The sequence below is a fragment of the Panthera leo genome, chromosome B3 (genome assembly GCF_018350215.1).
Source record: "Panthera leo isolate Ple1 chromosome B3, P.leo_Ple1_pat1.1, whole genome shotgun sequence".
In the NCBI taxonomy this organism is placed as follows: Eukaryota; Metazoa; Chordata; class Mammalia; order Carnivora; family Felidae; genus Panthera; species Panthera leo.
In genome coordinates this window covers 60,345,152-60,360,495 of record NC_056684.1, presented here as the reverse complement: position 1 = coordinate 60,360,495, position 15,344 = coordinate 60,345,152, and the positions used below count along the sequence as shown (strand labels likewise).

At 40.4% G+C, this 15,344-nt stretch overlaps 1 protein-coding gene across 6 annotated transcripts in view; it reads left to right on the top strand.

The window, feature by feature from the left end:
• STARD9 (StAR related lipid transfer domain containing 9) overlaps positions 1-15,344 on the top strand; it is a 135,293-nt gene that overhangs the window by 83,835 nt on the left and 36,114 nt on the right. For 4 of the 6 annotated variants that reach the window (XM_042942255.1, XM_042942256.1, XM_042942254.1 and 1 more), the window contains 7 exons: positions 5,503-5,570; positions 6,744-6,841; positions 7,252-7,461; positions 7,644-7,741; positions 9,121-9,198; positions 9,634-9,705; positions 12,035-12,214. In XM_042942255.1, the coding sequence (XP_042798189.1) occupies positions 5,503-5,570; positions 6,744-6,841; positions 7,252-7,461; positions 7,644-7,741; positions 9,121-9,198; positions 9,634-9,705; positions 12,035-12,214 (804 nt within the window). The other 2 variants (XM_042942260.1, XM_042942258.1) reach the window with 2 other exon arrangements.

Here is a 15,344-nt window from a genome sequence, read left to right as displayed (position 1 = left end):
AGCCTAAGAAAAATTTGAAAAATAGTGGCCAAAAGTTCCAATATTTGTTGAAAATCATTAATGTACAGATATAAGTATTTTGAAATCTCTGAGTAAAATAAATATAAAAAGATTCATACCTAGACACATCATAGTCAAATTATTGAAAGACAGAAAGCAAATCTTGAATACAGCTAGAGAAAAATGACTCAGGATATATAAGAGAACAATTACATGATTAATGGACAACTTCTCACCAGAAATATTGGACCTCAGAAAACAGAGTACTGAAAGGAAATAAAACTGTCAACCAAGAATTCTCTATGCAGCAAAACTAACTTCCCAAAATTAAGATGAAATAAGAACATTCCTAGATAAAAAAGAAAAGAAAAAAACCCCCAGAATTTATTGCTAGCAAGCCTACCTTACAAGAAAACCAAATGAAATGTTTCATGCTGAGAGAAAGAAATATCAGTAACTTAAGTCTACAAGAAGAAACGAAAAGTGCTGAGAATAGGAAATATGTAGGTTAATATAAAAAGCTACATAAATATATGTATTTTTTCTCCTAATGTTATTAAAAATAAGATTGTATAAAACAATAATTATAATGCTGTATTATAATCACTATACATTACATACATTGTCATACATATTGACACTAATAGGACAAAGGAATAGGAAGGAAAAGGAGATCTATTCAAGCAAAGTTTCTATATTTATAGGAATTAAGTCAGTATTGTTTTGAAGTTGATTGTGATAAGTTGTGATGCATGTTGTCATCTGTAGAGCAATCACTAAGAAAGTAGCTAAAAAATGTCATTCAAAAATCAGAAATTTGGGGCGCCTGGGTGGCTTGGTCGGTTAAGCGTCCGACTTCGGCTCAGGTCATGATCTCACCGTCTGTGAGTTTGAGCCCCGCGTCGGGCTCTGTGCTGACAGCTCAGAGCCTGGAACCTGTTTCAGATTCTGTGTCCCCTCTCTCTCTGCTCCTCCCCTGTTCATGCTCTGTCTCTCTCTGTCTCAAAAATAAATAAACGTTAAAAAAAAATTAAAAAACAAAAATCAGAAATTAAAATGACATACTAAAAATAATTATTTAACACAGAAAAGGCAATGAAGAGAGAACGCAAGTGTAAAAAATATATGAGACATTTGGAAAATAAATAGAGTAGGAATAGTTTTGAACACATCAATAATTCCATTAAGTGTGATTGGATGAGAGTACAAATTGTCAGATTGGATAAAAACAGAACTCAACTATATGCTGTCTACAAGAAACAGCCCTTAGATCCAAAGATACAAGTATGTTGAAAGTGAAGGGATAGAAAAATATACACCATGCAAATAGTGACCATAAGAGACTTACAGTACTATGTTAATGTCAGGCAAAAAATAAATTTTAAGACAAATACTATAGACAGAAAGGGACATTTCATAATGATAAAAGGTCTGTGCATCAGAAAGATGTAACAATTAGGGGCACCTGGGTGGCTCAGTTGGCTAAGGGTCCGACTTTGGCTCAGGTCATGAACTCATGGTTTGTGAGTTGGAGCCCTGCATTGGGCTCTTTGGAGCCTGGAGCCTGCTTTGGATTCTGTGTCTCATTCTCTCTCTGCCCCTCCCCCACTTGTGCTCTGTTTCTCTCTGCCTCTCAAAAATAAATAAATGTTAAAAAAAAAAGTTATAACAATTATACATGTATGTGCTTTCAACAGTAGAGCTCTAAGATGTAAGAAGAAATAGAAATAGACGGTTCAGTTACAGTAGTTGGAGATTTCAGTAATCCACTTTCAGTAATTGGTAGAACAACTTGGCAGAAATCGGCAAAGATATAGATTTGATCAACATTATCAACCAACGTGACCTGACATTTAACACTTAACATCTACAGAATACATTTTCTTTCTTTCTTTTAAAGTAAGCTCCACGCCCACGTGGGGCTTAAACTCCCAACCCTGGGATCAAGAGTCAGATGCTCCACCGACTGAGCCAGCCAGGCGCCCCTAGAATACATTTTCAAGTGCACCTAGACCATTCTCCAGGATAAACCATATATTGAATAAAGCTAAAGTATGCAGTTGTAAGTTAAATAAGTTCTGGGGATGTAAAGTACAACTTTATGACTAGAGTTAACAATGATAGATTATTATTTGAAAGTTGCTAAGAGATCTTAAAAATTCACATCACAAGGACAAAAAAATTATAATCGTGTGAAGTAATGGATGTCAAAACTTATTGTGGTAATCATTTTGCAATATATACATATATCAAATCATTATGTTATACATCTTAAACTTATGCAATGTATGTCAATTATATCTCAATAAAACTGGAAAAACAAATTATGGCACATTTACATTTAATGTTCTCTACCTTACAAAAATGATACATCAACTAATCATAATATGTAGGACTTTAGTTGGATTCTGATTCAAAGAAACTAAAAAAAAATTGAATAGGAAATTTGAACAATGACTAGATATTTGATGCTCTGAGAAATTGTTGATAATGTTCTAGGTATACCGATAGTATTGTGGTTGTGTTTTTTAAGGGTTTTTTAGAGATGCATACTGTAATATTTACAGTTGAAATTGTAGTGATGAATTGACTTCACAATAATGTGGGTGGTGAAATAGTGGGGATATAAGCAAAGTGAGCCTGGCCATACGTTGACAGGTACCTGAGAACTCATTATACTGTTTTTCTACTGTCCTATATGTTTGGAACTTACCCTAATAAAAATATTTTTAAGGTAAAAATAAAAGGCTAAGACAGTGTGGCATTAACATTAAGATAGACAAATAGATCCATGGAATAGAAGGGAGTCCAAAATAAATCTATGTACAGGCAACTGCCTTTTCACAAACTTGGCAAAGACAATTCAGTGGAGAATGTATAATGTTTTCAACAAATGGTGGTAGGACAATTGGATAGCCATATGTTAAAAAGAAAACAAACCCCTACAAAACCAAAAAAACAAAACAAAACCCACACCAAAACCAGAAGAAAACAACTGTAATCCATACCTTGCACTTTATCCAGAAATTAACTCCAACTAGACCATAGATATAAATGTAAGGCCTGAAACTATTAAATTTGAAAATAACTTGGGAGAACCTTCGTGATACTGGATTAGGCAAAGGGTTTTTCGATAAATTGAACAAAAGAACAAATTGAAATTTGCAATTGGTCAAAATTTAAAACGTTTCTTTGAAAGATATTATTAAGAGAATTTTAAAAAAGCCACAGATAGGAAAAATATATCTGTAAAACATACCTGATAAAGGATTTGTATCCATAATATATATAGAACTATCTAAACTCAGTGTAATAAGAAAACAACTTACAACAGTGGGCAAAAATTTTAAGCCAGCACTTCACTAAAGAAAATATATAGATGGTTATCAAGCCCTTGAAAAGATGCAGACATCATTAATCATTAAGGGAGTGAAAGTTAAAATCAAATGAGATACCACTATCCACCTTTTAAAATACCTAAATTTATTTATTTTTAAATGTTTATTTATATTTGAGAGAGATAGAGACAGAGTGCGAGCTGGGGAGGGGCAGAGAGATGGGGAGACACAGAATCTGAAGCAGGCTCCAGGCTCCACAGAGCCCAATGTGGGGCTCGAACTCACAAACTGTGAGATCATGATCTGAGCCGAAGTTGGACGCTTAACCGACTGAGTCACCCAGGCATCCCTAAAATACCTAAATTTAATAGAGTGATTGTACTAAATCATGACCTGCTATGTAGGAGCTGAAGTTCTTGTCCACTATATTACCAGTTGGAATATAAAATGGTACAACTTTGGAAAAGAATTTAAACATATATCTACCATATGATCCAGCCATTCCATGCCTAGCTATTTTTCCCAAGAGAAAAGAAATTGTATGTTTGTACAAAGACTTGGACTCAAATATTCATAGCAGCTTTATTTGTAATTGCTCAAAGCTGGACATGATCCAAATGTCAATCAAGAGGTGAAGAAGGGATAAGTTGAACCTGATATATTCACACAATGGAATATTACTCAGCAATAAAAAGGAATGAACTCTTGATACATACCTCAACACGGATGAATCTCAAAATAGTTATGCACAGTGAAAGAAGCCAGACATTGTATAATTCCATTTGTATGAAATACACTGAGAAGACAAATTTAAGAATTTTTAATGTTTATTTTTGAGAGCGTGAGCAGGGGAGGGGGAGAGAGAAAGGGAGACACAAAATCTGAAGCAGGCTCCAGGCTCTGAGCTGTCAGCACAGAGCCCTAGGAGGGGCTCAGATCCATGAACCACGTGATCATGACCTGAGCCGAAGTTGGACAGTTAACGGACTGAGCCTCCCAGGCGCCCCTGAGAAGACAAATTTATATGTAGAAAATTGGTGAGTGGTTGTCTGGGGAAAGGGATGGGAATGGAGATTGATTGTGTTCTGACTTGGGGGAACTTGGGGAGTTATTGGAAATGTTTTAAAACTGGATTTTGGGGCACCTGGGTGACTCAGCTGTTTGAGTGTCTGACTCTTGATTTCCATTCAGGTTATGATCCCAGTATTGTGGGATCAAGCCCTGTGTCGGGCTCTATGCTGAGCGTGAAGCCTACTTAAGATTCTCTCCCTCCCCCTCTCCCCCTCTTCCCTGCTCACACGTGCTCACCCTCTCTCTCTCTAAAATGAAAAACACCCCCCACCCAAAAAAAACCCTTTTGGATTTTGGTGATCGATGCACAACATTAAAATAAAACAACAAAACCCTACACTTAATTTTTTTTTTAAAGGAAAAATAGGTTTTTTTCTTGAGAGCTGGATGGCTCCTGAATTGAGAACATAGGTAGAGTGCTTGCCCTAGTAAGTGAACATGCTGTGACTCCAGTTGGGGGCCCTACACCTGCTGTGGATCTCTACTGATGAGAGTCAGTCCCCAGGAGGGGAGTCAAGCATTTGCCTGCTAAATTGTAGTAAAATTTCTGGTACCTCTGAAAATTGTGCTCAGAGGACCTCATGGGGATTTGCCCACTGTGGAAATCCTGCTCTATTTTCTTTTTTAAAAAAAATTTTTTAATGTTTATTTATTTTTGAGAGACACACACACAACATAAGCAGGGGAAGGGCATAGCGAGAGGGAGACACAGAATCCAAAGCAGGCTCCAGGCTCTGAGCTGTCAGCACAGAGCCCAACATAGGGTTCAAACCCGTGAACCACAAGATCATGACCTGAGCTGAAGTCGGACATTCAACTGACTGAGCCACCCAGGCACCCCCCTCCTTTTTTTTTTTTTTTTTTTTTTTTTTTAATTTTTGTCCTGCTCTATTTTCAATGAAGTAAGGACCCAGAGCTTACTGATTGACTTATCAAACTTTGAGAGCTCATCCGGTTCAGAGCACATTCATATACACATTTTTTGAGTGATTTGGCTAAAAATCCAGAATATCACCTTGTTCAGGGAGGGTGTCTAAGGGGGAAATACTACACTTTTCCAAATGACAAGCTTTAAATGTGCTTTCTCCCTTAGGCAATCCTGGAGAACAACCTCCCCTCTGAAATTGCTAGCAAGATTAACCTTGTGGACCTAGCAGGCAGGTAATTAGGATTTCAGAGCCAAGGGGAATTAATCCCTTGACCTTGTTCTTGCCCATTTTACAGGGAATAAACTTGTTCCACCTTTTCCACATATCAGTCATCCTGAGAAAATTACAAAAGAAACAAATTGTTGAATGCCATGTTAAGAAATTATAGTTTTCTAGGGGCTGCAAAATCTCCGATGTCAGGGGTTCTAAGTCTTAGCTGCTTATTAACATCACCTGGGGCCTTTAAAAATTCTCAGTGCCTGGGTTTCACCTCTGATCAAATAAATAGCATTATTAGTGGCACCAGAGGCAGTGCAGATGTCAGTAGTTTTTGAAGCTGCCCAGGTGATTCTAGTGTATAGTCAAGATGAAAAACCACTGCTCTAAGTGGAAGTAACCGGTTTAGTATACTTTTTTTTTTTGACTTAATATTGGTTTCATGCAGCTATCATTACTGGAAAAAAAAAGAAAGCAAGCTTATAAAAATACCATGGCATAGAGGAGAAGATACGACCTTCTAAGTATTAGAAGAAAGCATGGATTGTAGTCACACGTATATTCAGAGAGAAGAAAGTCATCTTTCTTCTGTGGTCACACACAAAAGTGTGAGATGAGATAAAGCAAATTTTCTTATTTTAAAACTGTTAATTTATTACTATGGTACATCATTCCCTTAAAAATGAAGTGTTGTCTCTGTCAGCTGCAACTCTGGCATTTTGGGAGAAAAAAATGAAATGCTCTCTGAAAGAAACTATATCAGGCACCTGGAAGTGTGAATCTTCAATATTTCCCATTGACTTAAAAAAGAAATTTAAAACAATTGACAGATAACAACCCAGATACCATAAAGCCATTAATAGGTGAAATTAAAACAAAGATTGGGCAGATGTGAGTATATGAAAAATCTATGCTAATATCATTACTGTAAATGAGCATTAGTTAGCTGAAAGTGCTCTGGCAGTCAAAATAAAAATGTAATGAATTATTTGATTTCTGTTGCCTGAGAAGTGGAAGAATGCCAGTTGGTTACAAGATGGTAATACTTTTTCGGGCACTGAATTCTAAAAAGAATTTATCATGTGGGCTTCTTACATAATGTACAACATAATGGATAGTGTCTTTCAGCAGTATTATAAGGACAGTGTCTTCTTGTTTGTTTTTCTTCTTCTTTTCATTGATTATTTAGTGAAAGAGCAGATCCCAGTTACTGTAAGGACCGGATTACTGAAGGAGCCAATATCAACAAGTCTCTTGTGACTCTGGGAATTGTCATCTCCACTTTAGGTATTTTGCTGATAGACTGGATCATCAGAGTGGGAGGGAGACTTTGGAAAATAACTACTATATTTTCATCTTGTCAAGCTGGGATAGACATTTACAAGGTCCTTTTTTTATAAACTTAGCTTCTGGGTGAATATCGTAAAAATTGATACTTGTCTGTGATTGAGAACACTATGGTCATCCTCCCATCCCTCTCGTTTCAAAAAGAGAGGAGACTGAAATATCATGTGACCAGATACTCCATGTCATGAGTCCAAAGTCTAATTCAGGGTTCAAACTTGTAGCATCCTATCATATGCAGAGAGGGATTAGGAAGTGTGATACTTAAATTTGTGTTCTCCAACCATTGTTTTACTGCGTGTGTTTCATGATTCCTTTTTCCCTCCACTTTTATTATTTTTTTGTCTTTAAAGCCCAGAATTCTCAAGCATTCAGCAGCTGCCAGAGCCTCAACAGTGCAGCCAGTGATGGTGGTGACAGTGGGATCCCTAGCTCTCCTTCTGGGACAAGCAGTGGAGGGGGGCCCTCTCGGAGGCAGTCTTATATCCCATACCGGGACTCCGTGTTGACCTGGCTGCTGAAGGACAGCCTTGGCGGCAACTCCAAAACTATCATGGTTGCCAGTGAGTGGGATGCTGGAGCTGGTTCTGTGTTGGGACTGGTACTCTGCCTCAGAGAAGGGGCCATGACCACCTGCTTCATTAAGGGTCTCATAATACAGCATGGATGATAGCAGTAAGGCAAGTGGTTACAGGCTGGGTCGGAAGGGCTTGGCATCGTTTTTAACTTTCTCCTTCTACCTCAGCTGTGTCTCCTGCACATACTAGCTACAGTGAGACCATGAGCACACTGAGATATGCATCTAATGCCAAACACATCGTCAACAAGCCTCGGGTAAATGAGGTGAGACCTTTATTTGAAGTCCTGGTTTGGTATTGTTTACATTAAGTTCTTTTATTCTCTCACTGATTTCTTTCTCCTTACAGTCACCTCAACTTGCCTGACCTTCTCCAAATAAAGAGTGAAATTCTTTGTTTCAGAGTCATACCCTTCTCCCATATCTTTACTGACTCCATTTCACTTGCCTTTTTGAATAGTTTATTTTAGATACTTCTCTGAGGCCATCCCTGGTGTACCACTGCCACCTTAAGGGAGATCATTTAAAAGTTTCTGTGTTTATTGCTTTTGAGTTTATGTTGATGTATGCTTCTGTTTTATTTCTTTTCTTTTTCTTTTTTTTTTTTTTTTTAAGTTTATTTATTTTGAGAGAGACAGAGACAGTGTGAGTGGTGGAGGGGTGGATAGAGAGGGAGACAGAGAATCCGAAGCAGGCTCTGTACTATCATTGTGGAGCCTGACAAGGGGACTGTCCCCATGAAACCACAAGGTTTCATAACCTGAGCTGAAACCAGGAGTTGGACGCTTGACCAACTGAGCCACCCAGGCACCCCTGTTTTCTTTCTTTTCTATGCAAACTGCAGTGATTTCTCTGTTTCGGGCTAAAAGGGGCTTGTAAGGAATTTAATAGTTTTGAAAGTTGATTAATAATGAAAAATTCCTGGGGTGCCTGGGTGGCGCAGTCGGTTAAGCGTCCGACTTCAGCTCAGGTCACGATCTCGCGGTCCGTGAGTTCGAGCCCTGCGTCGGGCTCTGGGCTGATGGCTCAGAGCCTGGAGCCTGCTTCTGATTCTGTGTCTCCCTCTCTCTCTGCCCCTCCCCCGTTCATGCTCTGTCTCTCTCTGTCTCAAAAATAAATAAACGTTAAAAAAAAATTTTTTTTTTAAATAATGAAAAATTCCTTATCTTTGCAGTTTCAGTGAAAAGTTTCAGGGCTGGAATCATAAACTGGTGGCTAGACCTTTATAGCCCATTTATGAACTGTTTTAAAAGGCAATGTAATTAAGTAGGTACTAAATTCAGTCACACTATAGGAAGGCCAGCATCTACCACCTATTTGTGCTGCTTTTTGGGTTACCTGTCAACCTCCTGCTCAAGGACACTGATTCTCATACTTTATCAGAATCAACTCCTTGAGGGTTGGTTAAACTGGGCCCTGGCCCTCAAGAGTTTCTGATTTGGTAGGTGTTGGTGGGGGCAGAATTTGCATTTCTAACAAGTTTTTAGGTAAAGTTGATAGGGTTCTGGGATCATACTTTGAGAAGACTGCCTCAGAAGTTACTCCAAAGGAGTAAACCACTTTTTCCGAACTAATTCTCTGTTTTATTTTAAAGCTGGTTGAGGCCTGATATCATTCAGTGGTGACCAAGTTTTTTATGTTTCAGGATGCCAATATAAAACTGATCCGAGAACTCAGGGAGGAGATCAGAAGACTAAAAGCCATGCTGTTGAGCTTCGAACTGGTATTCAGGCAATCGGAACTTTTCTGTACACAAAACCTGCTTTTCTTCTGCATGGAAGCTGAGCTCTGCTGCATTTTGTGTTTTCACTTAAGTGACACTTGTAGAACAGAGTCAGGAACAAAGACAGGACTTAGATTACTCTGATTACCTGAGTAGTTTCGGATGGGGTGGGCATCATCAATATATCATCTTTGCTGTCCGAAGGGCAATTGCCTGAATGGCTGTTATTCTGTGTGTAAGAGGATTAAGAGAATGGGCCCCTCCAGAAGAATTTCTTTGAATTTTCCTTCTTTGTACCAAATTGATCCCCAATATTTAAGCTTCTGATTTGTTTCTGATTTTAATGATAAGGTCGTTTTTTTTTTTAATCTGCCCTTCTTTTCCTTCATAAGAGTAAGGGTGAGACCCATGAAGCACATCTTTCTCTTTGTGCAGAGAAACTTCAGTTCATTGAATGAGGAAAAGGATGAGAATCTGAAGGAGCTGGTTCTCCAAAATGAATTGAAGGTGGGTTTGTTGGGTGGACTCATTTATGGTTTATATCACCCTGGTAGTGGGTCTCATCTCCTTCCATTATTCCTCAGTCGAGACTGCTCCCTCCTCAGGACGGAGAGGTTCTATCTAGTTTAGAGACAGTTGTCTCCATTGAGCCTTGAGTGGGGAGTGTGTTTGCCTTAGGGACTGGTGACTGGCTTTCTTTGTTTTGTTCTCTTAGGGGTTCATGATAACTTCCTTTGGATAGGGACAGTAGCCTAGAAAAAAAAAATATTTTCCAGTCAAAAAATCAACTAACTGACATGTATTCGTTGAGTACCAAATAGGTGCTCAGCATGATGCTTCCAGAGATACAAAGAAGTTCCTTCCCTCAACTGGCTTGCAGTCTAGTTGGAAACACACTTAGAGAATGGTTAAATGAAATGAACTATACGAGTTATATGAAAAGAGCTTAGGGAAGGAAGAAATCAGTATGGCTTGGAATTTTCAGTGCAGGCATCACAACGCTGGAAGCTAGAGAAGTTGAACTAGACCTTGAAAGATCAGTGGATTGTGTTAGATAGGGAGAAAGGGGTACGACATTTTGGGTGAGGGTGGGATAACATAAGAAAAGCCATAGAACCAAAAGAATGAACTGGTGTGGGAGGCCACGTGGAAGCACAGAGTGTGAGGAAGACTGAGCTGGCGAGAATAGGTGCTCATGGAAGAGAGTAGTGGAGGTGATGTTAGGGCCAGTTTAGGAGGTTTGAATTTGACATACACAGGATTAGTCATGGCTTCTTGAACCAGGTTGGGTGACATAATAATGGAGTCTATTGGTGACATTTAATATGACAGTTGTATGTAGGACTAATTGAAGAGAGGGAAGACTGGAAGCAGAGAGACCAACCAGGAAAGAGACTGATTTTGCGACCCTGTGAACGTGAGGACAAGACATGTGGGGAGGTTAGGTTACATGGTGATTCCTGGAGACATTTGTGAGGAAGAAATGGCAGGCATTGTTTGGTGACAGGTTCGATTTAGATACCACAACCAAATGTCCCAATTCCTGGTATTCTGTCGCCTCATCCTTATCCATTATAAAGTATCCTGGCTACGTCAATATTTTGTTACCCAGACTAAACTTTAGGACTACATCACGCATCCAGATATCTCTCAAAAATTCTGTGTTTAAATATACGTTCTGATTTTTGGTTCAGAAAATACCACCCCTGTGTATATAAGAGATGAAGTACAGAGTCAAAATCACTCCGTTATACATTCTGGCAGACCTGGACTCGAATCTGCCACTTGCTGGCCTTCTGACCTTAGGCTTTGTAGGGGTAGGTGACGAAAGCCAGCCAGAAGGGGTACTTCCGGTTAGCTGAGCCACGCTGGCTAAACTGTAAGCCACCATGCACTGCTGCTCACCTCTGCCGGGTCCTAATCCAACCCAGCCCTTCGCAGTACCTGGTAGTTTCACTCTTTGCAGACTTCAACTCAATGATTATAATGTTAAAAATGACATTTCTAGGGTACATAAAACACTTGTACCTAAACTTGGCATACTTGGTTTTTTCTCACATTCTCTGTTTATGAAAAGTACTTAGCTGAATCCAGGTCCTTTTCCTGGGCTTCCTCAGTTCTTCCATTCCCAGGATAACTTTTCTTCCTGGACATTAATTTCCACCAAAAGAAGAAAAAAAAGCACCTTATACTCAACACTGTTCATTCACGTTCCCCAAATGGCCTTAGCTTAAGGCCTGTAATTTGCTATATTATATATATTTAAACTCTGTTCCTGATATATAGTAAGCCCTTAGTATTTTATTGTTGTTATTACATGTTCTTTTAGACCAGTTTCTTATAGTCTTCTTTCTACCTGAGGAGATTGATCTTGATGCTTTGTGTATCTTTGAGCCTGATACAAGCTTATATTCGGATTTGAGGTTCTACACCTTGAGAAAGAAGTGTTAGGTCATAAAAGGATTCCCAGTATGGATCACGTAGAAGAAGGATGGGGAAAGGGGAGTTGTAAACATACATGTATGAATAACATCTCAAATAATAAAACAAAGTAACATTTATGGCATTTTTTCGAGTTATAAAAACAATACATGTTTGTTGAAGAAAACTTTAAGAATACCCTTTACTGAGGGAGTTTATAAAAGTAACTCTTGCTTATTGAAGAAATTTTGGAAACAGCTCACATAGGAGGTGCAAGGGCCTATGTGGAGCTTTGAATAGTAACAGTGAAGAAGGTGAGGAAGGAATGCCATGAGGAATCAGAGCACGGTGGCTTCTGACCTTATGTCTGCTCCGTGGACTGTTGGGCGTCTAAAACTGCCTCCTGTCTCTGCAGATAGACCAGCTGACTAAAGACTGGACCCGGAAGTGGAATGAGTGGAAGGCCCTCCTGGAGCATTACAGAGTGGACATCAACAGGAGGCGGGCTGGAGTGGTCATTGACTCCAGTCTGCCACACCTGATGGCCTTGGAGGATGATGTACTCAGCACAGGAGTCGTGCTGTATCACCTGAAGGTGAGCAGGCTGGTTCATTGCCTCCTTCCCTGAGCCACTGGCTCCAGAGTCAAGGAGGGAGAAGCCAAATGCAGTAGCTATGCATCTACGAATTGAGTCAGATGCCACAGAGCTGTGTTCAGGTTTGCCCTCTGGAAAATGGGCTAGCAAGCCAAGGGTGATTGATTTGTTTGCTTTTGTATGATTAGAGCAGAAAACTGGGAATCAGAACAATTATTTGTTTTTCTCTGGCTGCTACTATTGCTCTCATATAACTTACTTTTGTTCTCTGTGATTTAATTTCATCATTTTAAAGTAAGAATGATGCTGCTTGTATTCCTTTTCTGGCTTCCTGAAGCACGGAAGTGCAGGCATGGAGGTAAAATCCTAACCTTGAAAAGCGGTTAGCACTCCTGAGCTCTGCACATGCAAGCCGCTCACAGACAGCTTTCAGAGGCTAAAGAGGGACTCAAGATCTGAAACAGTTTCCTTCTCCTATCTCCCCACTCCTCAACCTCCTGCTTCTCATTACTAGGTTTACCAGGGAAAGAAGAGAGGCAAATGAAAGCAGATATAGATGGCTTAAAGAAAGCATGAGGGACGTGGCACCTGGGTGGCTCGGTTGGTTGAGCATGCCACTCTGGATTTCAGCTCGGGTCATGATCTTGCGGTTTGTGGGTTCGAGCTCCACAACGGGCTCTGCACTGATAGCACAGAACCTGCTTGGGATTCTCTATATCTCTCTCTGTCCCTCCCCAGCACGCTCTAAGTAGATAAAAAAGAAAGAAAGAAAGAAAGAAAGAAAGAAAGAAAAAAAAAAAAAAAAAAAAAAAAAAAGCGTGAGGAAGACCCCAGAGTGCTGGTGGGCCAGCAGGGTGGGGAAGGGCAGGGCACAACATGCAGCCATCTGGAACAGTGGAACAAACTCCTGCCTTGCAAGAAGGATCTGGATCACCTGGTTCTTTGTCACATGGAAGCAGGTCCTCATTTCTAAATGAAGCATTTTGAGATGTAGTGCCCAATGGTAGTCATTCATACCCTGTCCTCATCAAAAGTATTTGTCCTCCTATAAAAGGACATTCCCTGTGGATGACAGAACATACTGTATGTGGCCAAAATCCCTACGCTCACTGAAAATCCAGTCTTCATTCTCCTAATTGTCCCCAGCTGCCGTTTGAAAGGAACAGGGTTTATGAGGGGTATGTAACACTGCTCTCATCCCTGGAGAAATCAGGCTCCTATCACTACAGTGTATATGGTAGCGAAATGTTAGCAAAGCTCATCCTGTTTAGAAAGTCTGTGTTCTTAGGATAAGCCCTCAGGGAAGTTGTCAGAGACTGAGCCTCTCAGAAAGTTAAAGTATTTTATTTTCCGACACAGAGTATAAATTAGCTCCGTGAAAATGCCTCAGGCAGAAGCTGTTACCTAAATAACAGATCTGAATACCAAAGGCTGTCTATCAATCCTTCTATTAGAACCATAGGGAGAGGTTGGAGGTCAGGAAGAGACCAGTGGATTAAAATGGTTAATATTTGAATAGAAATGATCTGATGTATTGAGTAGATGTGGAGTGAGCAGGTGAAGCTAGACGTCATGTGGTAGAGCTAAGTGTGGCAGCAGAGGGTTAAAGGACATGACTCAGATTGAATCAGAGAGGAGAGGTGAGCACAGGCCTCATCTGAATGTTGGGAGCGCTGGTTTTCAGTGTGGGGTCTGTGCACACTGAGGGTGGTGCCCCCTCCTAGATGCATTCCCAGTGAACCTGGGGGATGAGGTTTTAGTCTAGTTCTAATCCTGGCATTTCTGCATTTTTTCCCTTTTTGTTGGTTTAGATCCTATTTTGGGTAATGGTAGAGCAGTGATCACTCAAGATTCTCTGTATTTTTGTTTGCTTTGCTAACTTGGTTATAGACCTGTCACGAATCCCTAGCGTTGCTCTGGACGCTCTTTTCCATTGGGTCACCTTGGGAAGTACCTTGGATGGACAGAGGGAAGGTTGGGTGGAGCACAGGTTACTGGTATCCTGGACTTCATCCTCATGCTGTTCACTCTCCCTGCATAAAGAAACAGAGGGGGCAGCAAGCACAGCTATCATCTCAGTCCTTGTTAAATGAGATGCCTTTGTGGTTTTTTTGGTAGTTTCTTCCCTGTAGATGTAGAAGTTGTGATATACTGTGAGGAATGCATTTCATCATCAGGACTGACCCTGAACCCAAGGGGTCCTGACCCCTTTTCCTCGATTTTGTTTGATGGTATTTGTGGAGGCCAGCATCCATTTGTTTGTGTGGCTGAGCAGGAAAGGCTGGGCTCTGGCTGTCTGGGGGTGGTGGGAAGCACAGTGAGGCCAGAGTCTCATTCATTGCTTCTAGGAGGCTGCCTTCTCACCAGCTATTTTTGGGGAGCTGCAGGGACATCCCCCTTCTGGCTGCTGACAGTGAAAACAGGTGGGAAACTCTCTGGTCACTTCCAGTTACGAGGGAGGTGGTATGGTGAGGCTGGACAAGCATGGGCTCAGGCCCAGAGAGACCTCAATTCTAGCCATGGCTCTCCTATTTAAATTTTTTTTTCTAATAATTTTTTTTAAAGTTTATTTATTTATTTTGAGAGAGAAACAGACAGTACATATGGAGGAGGGGCAGAAAGAGAGCGAGACAGAGAATCCCAAGCAGGCTCTGCACTGTCAGCTTGGAGCCTGATGTGGGGCTTGAACTCATGAAACCGTGAGATCATAACGTGAGCCAAAACCAGGAGTCAGACATGCTTAACCAACTGAGCCACCCAGGTGCCTCTTAAAATATTTTTAATGTTTATTTATTTTTGAGAGAGAGAAAGACAGAGAGCAAGCACAAGTTGGGGGAGGGGGAGAGAAAGAGGGGGACGCAGAACCCAAAGCAGGCTCCAGGCTCTGACCTGTCAGCACAGAGTCTGATGCAGGGCTCAAAAGTCAGACCACAAGATCATGACCTTTAACATTTAACCAACTCAGACATTTAACCGATTGAATCACCCAGATGCCCCAGCCATGGCTCTCCTATTTAGTGTGTAGGATCCCTGAGCAACTTTCCCCATCAGCTTCAGATTCCTTATATATAAAAGGGGGATAATGAGTATATTTTAGGTTGCTCAAGGATTAAATAAGAGCTGTCTGTAA